Here is a 20,488-nt window from a genome sequence, read left to right as displayed (position 1 = left end):
TTTAACTTTATGCCTTTTGGAAATCAGTTCATCTTTTACTCACTTAGCTATTCACAGTAACAGAAATTTTGACCAGGGATGCCCAAATATTTGCATGCCACTGTATTTTGGACCCTGGTCAGACCCCACTTGGAGTACTGTGCTCAGTTCTGGTCACCTCACTACAGGAAGGATGTGGAATCTATAGAAAGGGTGAAGAGGAGATTTACAGGGATGTTGCCTGGATTGGGGAGCATGCCTTATGAGAATAGGTTGAGTGAACTCGGCCTTTTCCCCTTGGAGCAACGGAGGATGAGAGGTTATCTGATAGAGGTGTATAAGATGATGAGAGGCATGATCGTGTGGATAGTCAGAAGCTTTTTCCCAGAACTGAAATGGCTAGCATGAGAGGGCACAGTTTTAAGGTACTTGGAAGTAGGTACAGAGGAGATGTCAGGGGTAAGTCTTTTACGCAGAGAGTGGTGAGTACGTGGAATGGGCTACCGGCAACGGTGGTGGAGGCGGATACGATAGGGTCTTTTAAAAGACTCCTGGATAGGTACATAGAGCTTAGAAAAATAGAGGGCTATGGGTAATACTAGGTAATCTCTAATGTAAGTACATGTTCAGCACAGCATTGTGGGCCGAAGGGCCTGTATTGTGCTGTAGGTTTTCTATGTTTCTTGGAGGATGACGACTGGAATGGAGAGCTGTAGTTGTTAGGGAACACTGGATAGGCTGGGATTGTTTTCCCTGCAGTAAATGAGGCAGAGGCGTAAACGGATGGAAATATCTGAGATTATCAGAGGCACAGATGGGGTAGATAGTCACAATATTTTTCCCATGCTAAGGATATCCAAAGCGAGAGGATAAGTTTAGGTTTGGAGGAAGGAGTTTCTAAGAGATGATGGCTAAGTATTTTACACGGAGTTGTTGACAACTGTAATTGTGTTGCCAATGGAGGTAGTAGAATCAGATACAAATATTATGTTTAAGATACATTTAAACAGATACTTAAATGGTCAAGGCACAAGGGGATACAGACCTAATGTAGGCAAATGGGATTAATGTATCTGGGCAAAAACGTCGGATAGATATGGTGGGGCCAAGGATCTGTTTCTGTGCATGCCAAAGTCCTGAAACTTCCTGTAAATTATAGGGGTAAGACCAGCAATGCAACATGGTGTTTACCAGTAAGATTTATCCATTTATACTTGAAGGAAGCTTGAGATACAATATCAAAGGATTGATTTGTATAATATTTGATTCAAATATATGTGAATGCAATTGATTACACGGATTAAGATCATTTCTTTCATTTACAGGTCTTTCAATTCACACTTTTCACGGAAACTTCTTTGTGCGTTCCACTGATCTGTTATCCCTTGCTAATATAAATCCCGATTCAGGATTTGCAGTGCAGATGTCTATCGATGAAAGTCTGGCAGGCTCATCTGTTGTATGTTTTCAGGCTGCTTTGCTTTACACTTCAAGCAAAGGTAAGTGTGTTTTATGTAGATTTAGTACTTGTCTCTGTGTAATGTTCACATTGGTTAATGTAGTTTGATCATGTCTAAGCTTGAATTTTGTATCCACACTTTAGTCTTTTGACTGTAAGTTTTTTCGTTGCTGATAAGATGCTGTAAATTGTACTTGGCCTGATGAAGATTAATGGTACTATCTGCTTTGTTTTAAACATTATTTCTCTTTACTTTCTGAACAATGAAAAGTCGTGAAAGATTGAAGTTTGCATATTTTATTAAGGAATAGGTAACATGTTCCCCAAATAACCTGCTTTTGAAGAATGATGTTTTGGATGTAATAAAGTTGCAACAGCTGAGTGACTTCCTTCGGCCTTTTCTATTGCTAGAGAGAGGTTAAATGCAAATTGGGAGTACAACAACTCATAGTCTGCTCAAGTAGCTTAACAATAAAAAGATATTGGATTTTCCAGTTTCAGGTAACGCACGCCCCAGTTGTTCTTCCACGTATGCACACTTGTCCACCCAAGTTTATTCTCTTTCTGTTCAATTTTCCCATTCCCTCCCCATCCCCTATCAAGTTCCACCTGTTCTTCCCACCCACACACATCCTCATCTGGTTCAACAGATCCCATCATTTGCAATCTTTGTATGATATAGGAGCAAAACTAGGTAATTCAACCTATCAGAATTTCTCCACCATAATTTTTTCAACCCTATTTCTCCTGCCTTTTCCTCAATAACTCTTAATCCCCTTAACAATCAAGAATCTATTAATCTCTTCCTTAAATACGCCCAATGACTTGGCCTCTACAGCCTACTGTGGCCATGTATTCCACGGATCCCTCATTCTCTGCCTGACGAAACTCCTCGTTGTCTCTGTTCTAAAGGAATGCCCCTTTATTCTGAAGCTGTGCTTCGGATCCAAGACTCTCCTAATGGAAGCATCCTCTCCACGTCCACTCTCTCCAAGTCTTTCATTGTTTGGTAATTTTCAGTAAGATCCCCTGTCATAGTTCTAAGCTCCATTGAGTATAGGCTCAAGTTATTAAATATCCTCACATGTTATGTCTTTCACTCCCAGGAATCTCCTCTTGTGAACCTCCTCTGGACTTTATCTAGGTCAAGTATATCTTTCCTAAGATACAAGGTCCAAAATTTCTCTCAGTTTCCCAAATATGGTCTAGCCAACTCCTTATAAAGCCTCAACAGTACATCTGTAATCTTATGGGGAATCTGAACTAGGGATTCCCAAGTTCCTTTGCTCCTCCAATTTATGAATTCTTCCCCCATATAGAAAATAGTCCACACCTTTATAATTCCTGCTGAAGTACATAACACATTTCCCAATGCTGTATTCCATCTGCCACTTCTTTGTCCATTCTCTTAATCTTTCCAAATCCCTTTGTACACTCTATGCATTTGCAGTGCTATCTTCTTTTTGGAAGCTCGGCCACAATGAAAGTGGTTCCATTATCCAGGTGAAATGCCCCAGTTAAGATCTCTACTTCTATGCTGTGAGATATTTTTATTTTAGCAATTTTCTGCAAAGCAGTGTGTCCTCTGTTACGTACCCCGTAACTGGGTTGCCAAACCAGCAGAAATGGATCACTCAGTTGGAGTCTGGATTACTGGAACTAAGAAAGTTTTATTAAAGAAATTAGCAACACAGTACTCTAATCAAAAGGATAGTAAATGCAACAGTTCAGCAATGATAAACACACATGTACACAGAATTAGGATAACAGGATCAATCAAGCTCTATCGTCGTCTAGGGGTAAATGACCAGTTTCAAAGTGACGCAAAGTTCTGTTCAATGGAGTTCAGTTCAGTTCACAGTAATCACTGCCGTGGCGATGGACGGGGGGGTGGGGGAGGAGAGAGAGAGCAAAAGCGAATGAATATTCAAACGGCTTCCACACAGACCTTCGATATTCTTCGCAGTCAGCTTTTGGGCGAGCCCTTTGTAATGTCTTCTGAGGTCTCCGACTGTGACCCCTCCGTTTCAGATACAATCGTTTCTTTGCAGTGAACCTGGCACCCAGGCAAGGGCGGACACACACCAGGTTCCCACCGATCGTACCTTTCCACCCTGTGCGTCTATGGCTTGGTCCTGCGTCCAGCCCTTCAAAGACTCCCACCGACTTGTGGGAGGCGCACCGCTTCCAGGGTCTCGTTACCTCGTGGTGTCGTGTCTGTTTTGCCTTAGCGAACCTGTCCCTTTTTATCCCCCTGCTGGGGTATCGCCTGTCCATCACTTCAAACAGTTCAGGGTTCAAAGAGGAGCCGATCTTGACAGCTCTCAGACCGTGTCTCCTTCCGTTAAACTCTCCCATCCCTTCATTAACATCTCCAAATGCTGCTCCATTGTTTTCCTTATCTCTCTTTCTCCTGAAGACAGGTGGCAGACCAACTGCTGATCCCACTGGTGCCAGCACAGGACAGTTAACATCTTAGTCTATGTGTACTTTCGTCACACCCCTCCCCTTTAAGGATTTTTACCGGGGTAAAAATTACAAACATGAATACATTATTTGATACACACAAATATACATCTTTATCAGCTATTTGGCTAATACAGGAGCAACACAGCGACCTCTTCATGACCTTTGTCGATCTAACCAAGGCTTTCGATACGGTCAGCAGAGAAGGCTTGTGGAAGATCATGGAGAAGTTTGGCTGCCCCAGCAAGTTCATCACAATCGTCCGGCAGTTCCACGACGGTATGATGGTGAAAGTTCTGGATGACGGCGACAAGTCGGAGGCCTTCCCAGTGACAAATGGCGTCAAACAAGGCTGCATTTTTGCCCTGACTCTGTTCAGTATGGTATTCTCTGCCATGCTGACAGATGCCTTCTGTAACTACGAAGAAGGAATCCACGTCAGGTACAGGACTGACGGCAGGTTGTTCAACCTTAGGCGCCAGCAGGCAGTTACAAAGGTGCAAGAGACTGTCATCAGAGACTTCTTGTTTGCTGATGACTGTGCACTCAACACCAGCACAGAGCAGGAGATGCAGCGTGAAATGGACTGCTTCTCACAAGCCTGCGACAACTTCGATCTCACTATCAGCACCAAAAAGACCAAAGTTATGTACCAGCCTGCCCCAGGAAAGCCATACCAGGAGCCGCGCATCACGGTGAAGGGCCAGAACCTCCAGGAGGTCGACAACTTCACCTACCTGGGCAGCATACTCTCTCGCGCAGTGAACATAGACGCTGAGGTCAACAACAGGATTGCCAAAGCCAGCGCCACCTTTGGGAGACTCCGTGAGAATGTCTGGGAGCAGAGAGGACTCAGCCTTACCACCAAGCTGAAGGTCTACTGTGCAGTGGTCTTTACCACCCTCCTTTACGCCAGCGAGACCTGGACTGTCTACAGCAGACACGCCAAACAGCTCAACCACTTTCACCTGAGCTATCTCCACAGATTCCTCCACATCAGGTGGCAGGACAAAGTCCCCGACACGGAAATCCTGGAACGAGCTGGGCTTTGCAGCATCTACACCCTCCTGCTGGAAGCCCAAGCCAGGTGGGCTGGACATGTGGTCAGAATGCCAGACAGCCGATTGCCTAAGCAGCTGCTGTACGGAGAACTGTGTCAGGGCAAGCGCTCAGTCGGGGAGGCAGAAGAAACGTTACAAAGACTGCCTCAAAGCATCCCTCAAAAGCCTGGATGTCGACATCAACACGTGGGAGACGCTTGCCCTTGACCGTCCAGCTTGGCACAGCAAGATCACCACAGGAGCCCGTGCAGCTGAAGTCAGGCGCATCATCGAGGCGCAACGAAAGCGTGCTGTGCGCAAGGCCTGAGCAGCATCCACTGCCACGACAGCACCCACCCACTTGTGTCCCACATGTGGGCGAGCCTTCAGGGCCCGGATTGGCCTCATCAGTCACCTCCGGACCCACAGCCACCAATCTCCCATTTGACTTTGAAGCCATGGTCATCTTCGATTGCGAAGGATGAACAACAACAACAACCAGATCTTGAATTAAGTAGTGTGTTGTTGTGCCTTTATCAGGATTGAATATATTAAGGTGAATGGCTTAATTAAGATGACATTGAATGCATATGCATACATAAAAGAAGAGGCGTGTAAAAAGGGCAATGTTACAGTAGTCATGGGAATATTTCAATATGCAGGTAAATTGGAAAAATCAGGTTGGTACTGGATCCCAAGAGGGAATTTGTAGGACGCCTACAAGATGGTTTTTTTAAAGCAGCTTGGAGTCCACTAGGGAAAAGGTAATTCTGGATTAGGTGTTGTGTAATGAACTTGATTTGATTAAGGAGCTGGCCAAAGTTGATTGGAGTTTAACATCAAAGGATATACTTCGTATCAAAAGGACAGGCAGGAAGGCATAGGCGGTGGTGCGGCTCTGTTGGTAAGAAATGGTATTACCTCTTTAGAAAGAGGTGACATAGGGTCAGAAAATGTCGAATCTTTGTGAGTGGAGTTAAAAAACTGCAAGGATAAAAAAAAACATGGAAATCATATATATAGGCCGCCAAGTAGTAGCCAAGAGAGGTTGCGACCGCAAAAGGAGCTGGAAAAGGCATAAAATAAAGGTAATGTCACAATTGTAATGGGGACGTCAATATGCAGTGGGATTGGGAAAAGCAGGTTGGTATCGGATGGCAAGAGAGGGAATTTGTTGAATGTCCATGTGATGGCTTTTTAGAGCAGCTTGTGCTTGAGCCTAATTAGGGTAGGGCTATCTTAGATTGGGTGTTGTATAATAACCCAGAACTTATTAGGGAACCTAACAGAAAGGAACCCTTAGAAGGCAGTGATCATAATATGATTGAGTTCGTACTGCAATTTCACAGGAAGCAGCATAAGTCACATGTATCAGTACACAATGGAATAAAGGGAATTACAGAAGCATGAGAGAGGAGCTTGCCCAGGTGGACTGGAGGAGGATACTGGCAGGGATGGCAGCAGAGCAGAGGTGGCTGAAGTTTCTGGGAATAGTTCACAAGGCGCAGGATAGCTATGTCCCACAGAATAAATGGTTCTCAAATGACAGGGGCTATGCAACAGTGACTAACAAGTGAAGTTAAGGACTGCATAAAAGCCAAGGAAAGGGCATATAATGTAGCAAAAGTGAGTGGGAAGTTGGCTGATTGGGAAGTTTTTTAAATCCAACAAAAGGCAACTAAAAAGCCATAAGAAGGAAAAAGATTAAATATGACTAGCTGATAATATAAAGCACAAAGTTTTTTTTCAGTTATATAATGAATAAAGGGGAGCTGAGAGTTGATATTGGACCACCGGAAAATGATGTTGGTAAGGTAGTAATGGAGGACAAAGAAATAGCAGATGAACTTAATAAGGACTTGGCTTCAGTCTTTACTGTGGAAGACACTATGTATGCCAGAGGTCCATGAGAGTTGGGGAGCTGGAGTGAGCGCCATTGCTATTACAAAGGAAAAAGTGCTCAGCAAATTTGAGTGTCTTAAGGTGGATAAGTCACCTGGACCAGATGGACTACATCCCAGAGTCCTGAGAGAGGTTGCTGAAGCGATAACATTTACATTGGTCAGGATCTTTCAAGAATCACTTGATTTTGGCATGGTCCGGAGGACTGGAAGATTACAAATGTCGATCCACTCCTTAAGAAGTGATGAAGACAAAAGAGAGGAAATTATAGGCCAGTTAGCCTAACCCCGGTGGTTGGAAAAGTGTTGACATCTGTTGTTAAGGACAAAGTTTTGGGATACTTGGAGACTAATGACAAAATAAGTCAAAGTCAGCATGGTTTCTGTAAAGGAAAATCTTGCCTGACAAATCCGTTGGAATTCTTCAAAGAATTAACAAGCGGGATGGACAAAGGAGAGGCAGTGGATGTCGTTTACTTAGAAAATCAGAAGGCATTTGATAAGGTGCCACACATAAGGCTGCTTAACAAGATAAAATCCTATGGTGTTACAGGAGACATACTGGGCATGGATAGAGGAATAACTGACAGGCAGGAGCAGTGAGGGGGCCTTTTCTGGTTGGCTACCAGTGACTAGTGGTGTTTCTCAGGGGTCAGTATTGGGACTGCTACTTTTCACATTGTTTGTAAGTGATTTAGATGATGAAATTGATGGTTTTGTGGCAAAGTTTGTGGATTATACGTAGATAGGTGGAGGGGTAGGTAGTGCTGAGGAAGCAATGCAATTGCAGCAAATTGGAAGAATGGGCAAAAAAGTGGCAGATGGAATACAGTGTTAGGAAGTGTAAGATAATGCATTTTGGTAAAAGGAACAATAGTGCAGTCTATTATTTAAATGGGGACAAGGTTCAAACATCAGAGGTGCAGAGGAATTTAGGAGTCCGCGTGCCAGGCTCCCAGAAGATTAATTCATAGGTTGAATCTGTGGTAAAGAAGGCAAATGCAACATTGCCATTTATTTCAAGAGGAGTAGAATATAAAAGCAAAGAGATAATGCTGAGGCTTTATAAGACACTAATCAGGCTGCACTTGGAGTATTGTCAACAATTTTGGGCCCCATAGCTCAGAAAGGATGTGTTGCCATTGAAGAAGGTTCACGAGTATGATTCCGGGAATGAAGGTGTTAACATATGAGGAGTGTTTGGCACTTTGGGGCTGTACTCACTGGAATTTAGAAGAATACGTGGGGATCTCATTGAAACCTACCAAATGTTGAAAGGACTAAATAAGGTGGATGTGGAGAGGATGCTTCCTCTGGTGGGCGTATCCATAACTATAGGGCTCAGCCTCAAAATTGAGAAGTGACATTTTTGAACAAAATAAGAAGGAATTTTTTTAGCCAGAGAGTATTGAATCTGTGGAATGCTCTGCCGTAGGCCGTGATTGAGGCCAAGTCCTTGGGTATATTTAAAATGGAAGTTGATAGATTCCTGATTGGTCAGGGCATCAAGGGATATGATGAGAGGGCAGGTGTGTGGGGTTGAATGAGTTCTGGGATCTGAGTAGACTCGATGGGCTGAACGACGTAATTCTACTCCTATGTCTTATGGAAGAGGACACTAGCAGGGTGATGGCAGAACAGCAATGGATGGATTTTCTGAGAGCAATTTGAAAGGCACCAGATTGATACGTCCCAAAGAAGAAGTAGTATTCTAAAATCAGGATGACACAGCCATGGCTGACAAGAGAAGTCAAAGCCAACATAAAAGTAAAAGAGAGCGGATACAGTAGAACAAAAAATTAGTGGGAAGTTAGAAGTTAGAGAACTTTCAAAAACCGACAGTAGTCAACTAAAAAAGCCATAAGCAGGGGAAAGGATGAAATATGAAGGTAAGGAAGCCAATAATCTCAAAGGGGATACTACAAGTTTTTTCAGCTGTATATAGAGTAAAAGAGAGGCAAGAGTAGATGACACTGGAGAGGAGGTAATGTCAGGCAAGAAAATAGGGGATAAACTTAAGTATTCTGCATCAGTCTTCACTGTGGAAGATATCGGCAGTTGCTTTCACTAGTAAGAAAGTGCTTGGGAAACTGAATGGTCTGAAGGTAGATAAGTCATCTGGACCACATGGATTACATGGCAGGGTGTTGAAAGATATAACTGAAGAGATTGTGGAGGCATTAGTAATGATCTTTCAAGAATGACTAGATTCTAGAATGGTTCAGGAGAACTGGAAACTTGCAAATGTCACTCCACAATTCAAGAAGGGAGGGAGATAGAAGAAAGGAAGTTAGAGGCCGGTTAGCCTAGCCTCAGTGGTTGGGAAGATGTAGGAGTCAATTGTTAAGGATGTGGTGTCAGGGTACATGATAAAATAAGCCAAAGTCAACATGTTTTCCTTGAGGGAAAATGTTGCCTGACAAATCTGTTGGAATTCTTTGAAGAAATAACAAGCAGGATAGACAAAGGGAATCAGTGTACATGGATTTTCAGAAGGCCTTTGACAAGGTGCCACATGTGAGGATGTTTAACCAGAATCTACAGTGTTACAGGAAAAATACTAGCATGGATAAAGCATTGGCTGATTGGCAGGAGGGAAAGAGCAGGAATAAAGGTAGCCTTTTCTGATTGGCTGCTGATTGTTCAGTGTTGGGATGGCTTCTTTTTATGTTGTATGTCAATTATTTGGATGAAGGAATTGATAGCTTTGTGGCCAAGTTTGCAGACAATACGAAGATAGGTAGTATTGAGAAAGTAGGGCTGGTGCAGAAGAATTTGGATAGATAAGGAAAATGGGCAAAGAAGTAAACAAATGGAATACAGGGTCGGGAATTGTATGGTCATGCATGTTAGTAGCACAATGCTTCACAGTACAGGTGACCCTGGTTCAATTTTCATCTCTACCTGTAAGGAGTTTGTACATTCTCCCCGTGACCGCATGGGTTTTCTTCAGGTACTCTGGTTTCCACCCGCAGACCAAACATGTAGCAACAGGTCATTGTAAATTATCCTGTGATTAGGCTAGTGTAAACTGGGTTTGCTGGGCAGTGTGGCTTAAATGGCCAGAAGGGCATATTCCGCGCTGTATCTCAATAAAAAAAGTTCTTTGGTTTAGTATCTCTTTTAAAAGACAGAATTGCTTATGTGCTTTAATCCTTCAGTACTCTGTGGAATTGTCAGACTAGATTTCATTGTTTGTCAATAATGTAGAATTCAAATCCTTAACTTCCTGACTTAGCAGACTATATCAACTGTACCACAACAGATATAAGATAAGCCCATTGCTTTACTTCCCTTTCTTGTGCAAATAATGGAACGGGACAAGTATCTAACGAAGATTGTTTAAAATAATTGAAATAGGATATATGAAGCAATGAAATGGAATAACTGTTTATGATTGTGGTTCATTTTTTTATCGGTCATGAGAGACAATGAATGTAAAGCTGTCAAAATGCTTCAAAATTACAGATCAACAAGTGGAAATCTTGAAGTGATACAAGTTTCAATGTTTGTGGGATCCTGAATATGTGTTGCCTGTTGGTTTATAATGGGAGTTTTAAAGGGAAAAAACCTTACTTTCAATTTTCCTTATTGAAATTTAGTTTCTGAATATTTTGATCCATTGGAAAGATGCAGTAATATTTTCAGGGATCACTACTCAATACTCATTCAATAAATCCAGTTAATCAATATGAAGATCAGAATTGTGAAGTTCATGTCTCAAACTAAGTGCAGAAGTGCAATTTTAAAATTTGGGTTGACTGATTTTTGGTACTTTCAGGTGAGCGTCGGATTCGAGTGCATACTTTGTGTTTACCTGTTGTGAGTTCTGTGGCTGAAGTTTACTCAGGAGCAGATGTACAGGCTATTACTTGTCTTCTAGCCACTATGGGTAGGTGAATTTTCAAAATCAATGTACAACGGGATGGGAAAAATACAGGTAAATTGAGGTTCTTTGAAAAATGTGAACGCAGTGTTTTGGGTAATTTTGTTAGGAATTGAACTATAGTTTGTAATGTCAGATTTGTTAAGCATGAGGACAGAATCTACTTTGCAACAATTTTGAAATGATGGAAAGACTTTCAAAGCATAAAAACACGCACAAGTTAGAAAATGTTATGTTCTTTCATGTTCATTCACACTGCGGGGTGCATATATGCAGATACTGAGGTAAGATGTACTAACTTGCATCTTTACATAACTTACATACCTGAATCTGGTAGCTCCAAAATATTTGAAAACAGAAAATTCAGCAAACATTCAGTAGGTTATACTGTATCAGAAGGAGAAACTATTAATGTTTCAGGGCTTGGACCCTTCAAGGGGTGGAGGAGGGGGTAAGTGGAAAACTTGAATCTCTTATGATTTAAGTAACAGTTAAGATAAAATTAAGTTTCTTTTCTGTACACTGTGTTGCCTATTGTTAGGCTGTGGGATATGCCCAACATTCCAGATTTACAAAACAAAAATAAAGTAAAGGTGATTAGTTCTAATACCGACAGAAAGAAAGAGAGAACTTGATATCAAGCTGTGAAGGTAGTAATACACTTGGGATGTTGTATCTCAAACTTGCATTACCACTTTTTTTTTGTAACCATGCAGGAGGCAACAGACAGAAATGGCAGAGTGGTAATGGAATAGTGAATTAAAATAACAGGCACCTCAAGGTTCAGGGTTACTCCTGTGTTTTGCAAAGTGATCACTCAATCTGCATTTGTTTTGTCCATTGTTGAGGGGTCACTTTGTTAATACCAGACGCAGTAAATGAGATTGAAAGTACAGCAAATGAGTTTCTTTTCACTTAAAATAAAAGAAACTTCAGCAGTTTCAAACATTACCTGTTCAAATTTCACACATATTTATCAAAGTATGTATACATTATACAACCTTGAAATTCATCTTCTAACAGGCAGCCACAAAGCGAAGAAACCCAAAAGATCCCATATACAAAAAAAAGACTGTCCAAAGGGAAGTTACAGACTATTACTTGCAATGATCGTGTGTCAGGAAAAGTGTGATTTACAAAGTATACAGTTGTTTTCCTTGTTTCGTTAGCCACCAGCCAGAAGTCATTGAGGTTTACCAGTGCCATTTTAAACCGGGGTCTCTTGATTTTATTTTTGATGTCTTCTGTACTTGGTAACATCCCTGTCGTTTATTTTCCACTAAAATTGAAAGTTTAGAGGATATTGACAATTATGTTGCTTAAATTCTAACTTATTTTTGCTCCTCAGCTGTTGATCGATCTGTTTCCTCCAGTCTATCTGATGCCAGAGATGCCTTGATAAATGCTGTGGTAGATACCTTATCTGCATATCGTTCCACAGTTTCTAATCTCCAGCAATCAGTTCTGGTGGCTCCAAACTCCCTCAGGCTGTTTGCCCTTTATATTCTAGCTCTGTTGAAACAGGTACATCAGATAATTGCCTCTTACATAATAATTAATGTTGTATTTATATAGTAAGTTTCTATTCATAATGTGTTTTGAATTGTAATACTGTGTAAAGGAAAGCTACATATGTTTGAAAACTGAAATAGAAACTGATAGAAACTCAAGTCAGATGGTATTGTGGAGAGATTGTGGAAAAGAGCTATGTTTCAGTTCATTGAACTTTAATCAGGAAAGCAAGAATGACAAAAGTGAGCATGTATGTTGCGGAGAAGTGGACGAGGACAGGGAAAATATGAGGAACATCTGTGAAAGATTTGACTCTGAGAGAATTCAAATGACATATGCTATTTGTGCACTCTGATAGGTTGATGAGTGACTGTTTATGCTAGCCAAACATCTCTCTTTACTTGAATATCCTCCAGACTGATCAGTGTAATGAACAAGTATTTATCTAACTGGATTACAGTTTATACTTTAAAATAGGGATTCGCATGGAGAAACAATTATAAATGATGCTTGTTGGTTGTACTTTTTTTTCTGAGAAACTCTCCTTAGGCAGATCCTCTGGATCCAAACTAACTTGCCTTTGCTGTTTTTTGGGGGTTCTGAGATGGGAAATTACAAACTATGCCACAGGTAGGGTCAGCAGGAGTGACGGGGAGACTAATGATCAGAGATAGAGATTGAGAATTGTGAACAACTGAGGTCTATGGGTTTGGGTAAGGAAGGGGAATCTGAAGAATACTTGAAAGTAATGGGAAGTATTTAACGGCAACAACTCTTAGAACCTCAGTTCCACGTGCTGTGACAAAGCCTCGCAATGTCAATTTAACTATCAACAGTAAATAGTGCACACACTTTTCATAATTTCTTTGAAGTCTAGAGATATAAAAATTATTAATTTTCAGATCAACTAATATATTCCATGTAATCTTTGATTTTGTAGCAAGCATTTAAAACTGGCTCCAGCATTCGTTTGGATGAACGGGTGTTTGCAATGTGTGACATGAAGACTCGGCCATTAGTTCATCTGATGCTGATGATTCATCCACACTTGTACAGAATTGACAATCTGTCTGATGAGGTTAGTGAAATTGTCTTAAAAAGTGATCGATATTTTTACAAAAATCTTTTTAAAAAGATCTTTGACACTCTGGCAGCCAGTGAACCAAAGAATGATGTTTTGATTTTAATTGTCCCTCCTGTCACTGCTAAAACAAACTTACTAGAGAGATGGAATACCCATCCAGGTATCCATTCTCGTTATGGGCAAAGGAAACAGTCGTCTTGAAATGAAAACAGAATTGTGTGAATAGTACAGAACTAGTCCACTGCACAGAATCCCATGTGTTCTTGCACACATTCCCAAAACACTCCTCTTAAGAAAATTGAGTTTTTTAAACAGTTTGTTAAATACAAAATTATGGAAGAGTATTTTGGCAGTCTTGAGGCACATAAAGGTGGATAACTACCCAGGGCCTGATAGTGTATTATAGGAAGTTGTGGAAAGTAAGGAAAGAAATTGTTAGGGCCCTGACAGAGTATTTTGTGTCTTTGTTAGCCACGGCAGGCTGGTGACTCTAACATCAGTGGTGGGAAAGTTACTGGGAGGTAGGATCTATTTGCATTTTAAAAGCCAATCACTGATTTGGGATAGTCAGCGTGGCTTTGTGTGTCAGAAATCATGTCTCACAAATTTGATCAAGCCTTTTGAAGAGATAACAAAAAAAAATTGAAGAGGCAGGGCAGAAGACATAATCTACATGTCAAAAGCCTTGATGAAGTTCAAGGTCCCACATGGTAAATTGGTCCAGAAGGCAAGATTGTGTGATATCCAGGGTCAGCTAGCCAGTTGGATACAAAATTAGTTTAATAGAAGGAGTCTGAGGGTGTTCTTCAAGGGTTGTTATTCAGATTGGAGACCTGTGACCAGTGGTGTGTTGCAGGAATCAATGCTTCTTCCTTTGCAGTTTATCATGTATATTAATGATTTGGATTTTAATGTAGTTGGCATGATTAGTAAATGTGCAGATGCCACCAAAATTGTGTGGTGGACAATGAAGAAGGTTTTCTAAATTTATAGGATGATCCTGCTCCACTGGAAAAGTGGGCAGTAGAATGATGGACTTAAAACTAAAACAAGGGACGGCTGTGCAAGCGCATGGAGTCAGCGAGTTAGACCAGTGCGAAGAGTTTAAAAGGAGACAGATTTTTCTTCCCAAACACGATTTTCGGATCTCCCCCTCCCCCTCCCACTTTCAAATCTCTTACTATCTCGTCTTTCAGTTAGTCCTGACGAAGGGTCTCGGCCCAAAACGTCGACTGTACCTCTTCCTATAGATGCTGCCTGGCCTGCTGCGTTTTTTGTGTGTGTTGCTCAGATTTTTCTTCAGCAGTTTGATCGAGGGACAACTGCACAAGCTCGTGGACGTCAGCCAGTTAGACCAGCAAGAAGTTTAAAAGGATGCAGCTTTACAGAGTGTAGAGGGAGACAGAGTAGGAGGGCATTGGTTCAACAGGGCTTTGGTGATAACAGGTGGAGGCCAGGTAGGTTACCTGTGTAGACTAGAAACAGGAAGTATGTCTGTGAGACCGGTGTTCTTTACTGGGTGTCAGATGTGGGAAGTCCGGGAGACTCCCAGCCTCCCAGAAGGCCACATCTGTGCCAGGTGCATCGAGTTGCAGCTCCTAAAGGACCAGGTTAAGTAACTGGAGCTGCAGCTTGATGACCTTCGTCTGGTCAGGGAAAGTGAGGAGGTGATAGAGGAGCTATAGGCAAGCAGTCACACCAGGGGGCTCGGGGGTCAGATAAGTGGGTAACAGTCAGGAGAGGGAAGGGCAAAAGGCAGATACTAGAGAGTACCCGTGTGGCTGTCCCCCTTAACAATAGGTACTCCTGTTTCAGTACTGTTGGGGGGGATGGCCGACCTGGGGGAAGCAAAAGTGGCCGCGCCTCTGGCAGAGAGTCTGGCCCTGTGAAGGGTAGGGAAAGGAAGAAGGCAGCAGTGATAGGGGACTCTATAGTTAGGGGGTCAGACAGGCAATTCTGTGGAAGCAGGAAAGAAACTTTGATGGCAGTTTGCCTCCCAGGTGCCAGAGTCCGGGATGTTTCTGATCGCGTCCACGCTATCCTGAAGTGGGAAAGAGAACAGCCAGAGGTCGTGGTACATATTGGTACCAACGACATAGGTAGGAAAAGGGAGGAGGTCCTGAAAACAGACTACAGGGAGTTAGGAAGGAAGTTGAGAAGCAGGACCTCAAAGGTAGTAATCTCGGGATTGCAGCCTATGCCACATGACAGTGAGTATAGGAATAGAGTGAGGTGGAGGATAAATGCGTGGCTGAGGGATTGGAGCAGGAGGCAGGGATTCAGATTTCTGGATCACTTGAACTTCTCTTGGGGCAGGCATGACCTGTACAAAAAGGACGGGTTGCACTTGAATCCCAAGGGAATCAATATCCTGGCAGGGAGGTTTGTTAAGGCTATTGAAGAGAGTTTAAACTAGAATTGCTGGGGGTTGGGAACCGAACTGAAGAGATGGAGGAAGGGGCTGTTGGCTCACAAATGGAGAAAGCTTCGAGAAAGTGCAAGAGGGAGGATAAGCAGGTGATAGAGAAGGGATGCACTCAGACCGATGGTTTGAGATGTGTCTATTTTAATGCAAGAAGCATCATGAACAAATCGGACGAACTTAGAGCGTGGATCAGTACTTGGAGCTATGATGTTGTGACCATTACAGAGACTTGGATGGCTCAGGGGCAAGAATAGTTAGTTTGAGTGCCAGGCTATAGATGTTTCAGAAAGGACAGGGAGGGAGGCAAAGGAGGTGGGGGCATGGCACTGCTGATCAGAGATAGTGTCATGTCTGCAGAAAAGGACGGAGTAATGGAGGGATTGTCTAGTGAGTGTACGTGGGTGGAAGTTAGAAAGAGGAAGGGGTCAATACTCTACTGGGTGTTTTTTATAGACCACAGGGGCATCGAGAAGCAGATAGGGAGACAGATTGTGGAAAGGTGTAATAATAACAGGGTGGTGGGAGACTCTAACTTCCCAAATATTAGATGGAGTGGAGTTTGTTAGGTGTGTTCAGGAAGATTTTTTGACACAATATGTAAATAAGCCTACAAGAGGAGAGGCTGTACTTGATCTGGTACTGGGAAATGAACCTGGTCAGGTGTCAGGTCTCTCAGTGGGAGAGCATTTTGGAGATAGAATTGTGATCACTGTCTCCTTTACCGTAGCATTGGAGAGGGATAAGACAAGTTAGGAAAGCGTTTAATTGGAGTAAGGGGAAATATGACGCTATCAGGCAGGAACTTGGAAGCATAAATCGGGAATAGATGTTCTCAGGGAAATGTACAGCAGAAATGTGTTAAATATTCAGGGGATATTTGCGCAGTTTTCTGCATAGGTACGTTCCAACAAGATGGAAAGGATGGTAGAGTACAGGAACCGTGGTGTACAAGGCTGTTGAAAATCTAGTCAAGAAGAAAAGAAAGACTTACAAAAGGTTCAAAAAACTTGGAAATGATAGAGATCTAGAAGATTATAAGGCTAGCAGGAAGGAGCTTAATGAAATTAGGAGAGCGAGAAGGGGCCATAAGAAGTCCTTGGCGAGCAGGATTAAGGAAAACCCCAAGGCATTCTACAATTATGAGAAGAGCAAGAGGATAAGACATCAGAGAATAAGACCAAGCAAGTGTGACAGTGGAAAAGTGTGTACGGAATCGGAGGAGATAGCAGAGATACTTAATGAATACTTTGCTTCAGTATTCACTACGGTAAAGGATCTTGACGATTATAGGGATGACTTACAGTAGATTGAAATGCCTAAGCATAAAGACATTAAGAAAGAGGATGTGCTGGAGCTTTTGGAAAGCATCAAGTTGGGTAAGTCAACAGGACTCAATGAGACCGTACTCCAGGCTACTGTGGGAAGCGAGAGAGAAGATTGCTGAGCCTCTGGCAATGAACTTTGCATCATCAATGGGAACAGGAGAGGTTCCAGAGGATTGGAGGGTTGCAGATGTTGTTCCCTTACTCAAGAAAGGGAGTAGAGATAGCCCAGGAAATTATAGACCAGTGAGTCTTACTTCAGTGGTTAGTAAGTTGATGGAGAAGATCCTGAGAGGCAGGACTTGTGAACATTTGGAGAGGCATAATATGATTAGGAATAGTCAGCACGACTTTGTCAAAGGCAGGTCATGCCTTACGAACCTGATTGAATTTTTTGAGGATGTGACTAAACACATTGATGAAGGTAGAGCAGTAGATGTAGTGTATATGGATTTCAGCAAGGCATTTGATAATGTACCCCCTGCATTGAGAAAATAAGGAGGCCTGGGATCCAAGGGGACATTGCTTTGTGGATCTAGAACTGGCTTGCCCACAGAAAGCAAAGAATGGTTGTAGATGGGTCATATTCTGCATGGAGGTCGGTCACCAGTGGTGTGCCTCAGGGATCTGTTTTGGGACCCCTACTCTTTGTTATTTTTATAAATGACCTGGATGAAGAAGTGGAGGGATGGGTTAGTAGATTTGTTGATGACACAAAGGTTGGGGATGTTGTGTATAGTGTGGGGGGGCTGTCAGAGATTACAGCAGGACATCAATAGGATGCAAAACTGGGCTGAGAAGTGGTAGATGGAATTCAACCCAGATAAGTGTGAGATGGTTCATTTTGGTAGGTCAAATATGATGGCAGAATATAGTATTAGTGGTAAGACTCTTGGCAGTGTGGAGGATCAGATGGATCTAGGGGTCCAAGTCTATAGGATACTCAAAGCTGCTGCGCAGGTTGACTTTCTGGTTAAGAAGGCATACGATGCATTGGCCTTCATCAACCAGGGGATTGAATTTAAGAGCCGAGAGGTAATGTTGCAGCTATATAGGACCCTGGTCAGGCCCACTTGGAGTACTGTGCTCAGTTCTAGTCGCCTCACTACAGGAAGGATGTGGAAACCATAGAGAGGGTGCAGAGATTTACAAGGATGTTGCCTGGATTGGGGAGCATGCCTTATGAGAATAGGTTGAGTGAACTCGGCCTTCTTGGAGCGGCGAAGGATGAGAGAGGTGTGTAAGATGATGAGAGACATTGATCGTGTGGATAGTCAGAGGGTTTTTCCCAGGGCTGAAATGGCTAACACGAGAGGGCACAGTTTTAAGGTGCTTGGAAGCAGGTACAGAGGAGATGTCAGGGGTAAGTTTTTTACGCAGAGTGGTGAGTGTGTGGAATGGGCTGCCAGCAACAGTGGTGGTGGAGAATACGATAGGGTCTTTTAAGAGACTGGATAGGTATATGGAACTTAGAAAAATAGAGGTCTATGGTTAACCCTAGGTAATTTCTAAAGTAAGTACATGTTCCGCACAGGATCGTGGGCCAAAGGTCCTGTATTGTGCTGTAGGTTTTCTATGTTTCTATGTAAGTATGGACTGAAGTATTTTTGGGAAGTTAAGTCAGGGCAGGACTTGTACAGTAAATGACAAATCCCTGGGGTGTGTTGTAGAATGAAAGACAAAGGGGTACAAGTACATCGTTCTCTGACATCTGTGAACAAGGCAAAGTTCAGAGTAAATTTATTACCAAAATACAAACATGTCACTATATACTACCTTGAGGTACATTTTCTTGTAGACAATCACATAGACCAGAGAAATACAATAGAATAAATGAAAAACTGCACACAAAGACTGACAAACAACCAATTTGCAAAAGAAGTCAATCTGTGTAAATATAATAATAATAATAAATAAGTAATACTGAAATCATGAGTTGTGGAGTCCCTGAAAATGAGTCCATTGGTTAGACTTGAGGTGAGTGAAGTTTTCCATGCTGGATTAGGAGCCTAATGACAGTAACTGTTCCTGGACCTAGTGATGCAGGACCTAAGGCTCGTGTACCTCCTTTTTGCTGGCAGCAGCGAGAAGAAAAGATAGCCTGGAGTTAATGTCAGTTTTAAATGGCTGTATGCTGATCGTTTATGCTCAAGAAGATGCAACTAATTTCACAGATAGTTGTACCCAATTTCACAGATAGTTGTACATTTTTCCTCATTAGCGATATTGATAGTAATGTAGGTTTGGCATTGGTCGACTGATAAAAAATTCTGCACTTGCAATAAATAAGGCTGCAAATAAAGGAAAGAAAGACACTTGACTCAACTGGCCTTGCTCACAGGAAGTTGGATAGAGTCATGCTTGAAAAGATATCAGGGTTAGATAATATGAAAATCAGGAATGTCTTTCTGTTTGGGTACATAATAAGGTCTTCACACTTTATCCAAATGATGCTGCTGTTGAAAGCGGGAAAAGGCCTGCACGTACGTAATGTTCAAAGGAGTTAAGTGAGGATGACACTAATGTACTAAGTAGAATAAGTCACTTCCTTTCTAATTCTACGTCTTATTGATTTATTTGAGCAGGTCTTTCTCTGCCCCAGCAACCCCACAACCCTGATTAACCCTAACCAAATCACAGGAGAATTTACAATTACCAGTTAACCTACCCGGTACATTTTTGGACTGTGGGAGGAAACCAGAGCACCAAGGGAAACCCATACATTTCACATGGAGGACATACAGAGACTCCTTAGAGAGGACGCGGGAATTCAACACTAAGCGCTGGAACAACCCGAGCTGTATTAGCATCATGCTAACTGATAAGCTGCTGTGATGCCCAATGTATATTTGGGTGTATGCCATAATATTTAAGAAACACCAATTCTTTTGAGTATGATCATGTAGAGGATTGAAGAGCAGTGATAATCCTGTTCTACCAAAAATAATTTACAGTGACCCAAAACTGAAGGACCCCTGGCTCTTGCAGTTTTTCTTTAGCATCCTGTCATGTGGTGAGCAGTAGAGGAATTTTAACACTTTAAAACTTTTTAAAACATCATTGTGGTGTAGTATGGATTAAGAGAATGTCTTTTAGAAGCATTTTAACTAATATTCTTAAATAGCAGCAAACTAAAATTAACATTTTCTATGACTCCCATTTTTAAAAAGAAATCTTTGTCCTTTGCTTTCCATTACGAATTTTGTAACGTTGCTTATTTTGTTTCACTAATGGTTTTGATTGAAACCAGTTCATAATTTTGAGCTGGTGCAAAATTCATATATTTAATGTTCTTTCTTGCCAGTTTTAGTTCAGTTATGAATAATTTAGATGTGTAAAATTCATTTTTGTCTTTGATTTTTACATAAACAAAATATTTTCATACATTAATAAGTTGTGACTACATTTATCTTT

At 41.9% G+C, this 20,488-nt stretch overlaps 1 protein-coding gene across 11 annotated transcripts in view; it reads left to right on the top strand.

Annotated features, from left to right (window-relative positions):
• Window positions 1–20,488, top strand: part of LOC134345516 (protein transport protein Sec24B-like) — a 239,669-nt gene that overhangs the window by 204,805 nt on the left and 14,376 nt on the right. For all 11 annotated transcript variants that reach the window (XM_063046288.1, XM_063046287.1, XM_063046286.1 and 8 more), the window contains 4 exons: window positions 1,305–1,478; window positions 10,627–10,737; window positions 12,080–12,255; window positions 13,184–13,321. In XM_063046288.1, the coding sequence (XP_062902358.1) occupies window positions 1,305–1,478; window positions 10,627–10,737; window positions 12,080–12,255; window positions 13,184–13,321 (599 nt within the window). The remainder of the gene's footprint in view (window positions 1–1,304; window positions 1,479–10,626; window positions 10,738–12,079; window positions 12,256–13,183; window positions 13,322–20,488) is intronic.

The sequence above is a fragment of the Mobula hypostoma genome, chromosome 4, assembly GCF_963921235.1.
Source record: "Mobula hypostoma chromosome 4, sMobHyp1.1, whole genome shotgun sequence".
Lineage (NCBI taxonomy): Eukaryota > Metazoa > Chordata > Chondrichthyes > Myliobatiformes > Myliobatidae > Mobula > Mobula hypostoma.
This window is presented reverse-complemented; position numbering and strand designations above follow the sequence as displayed.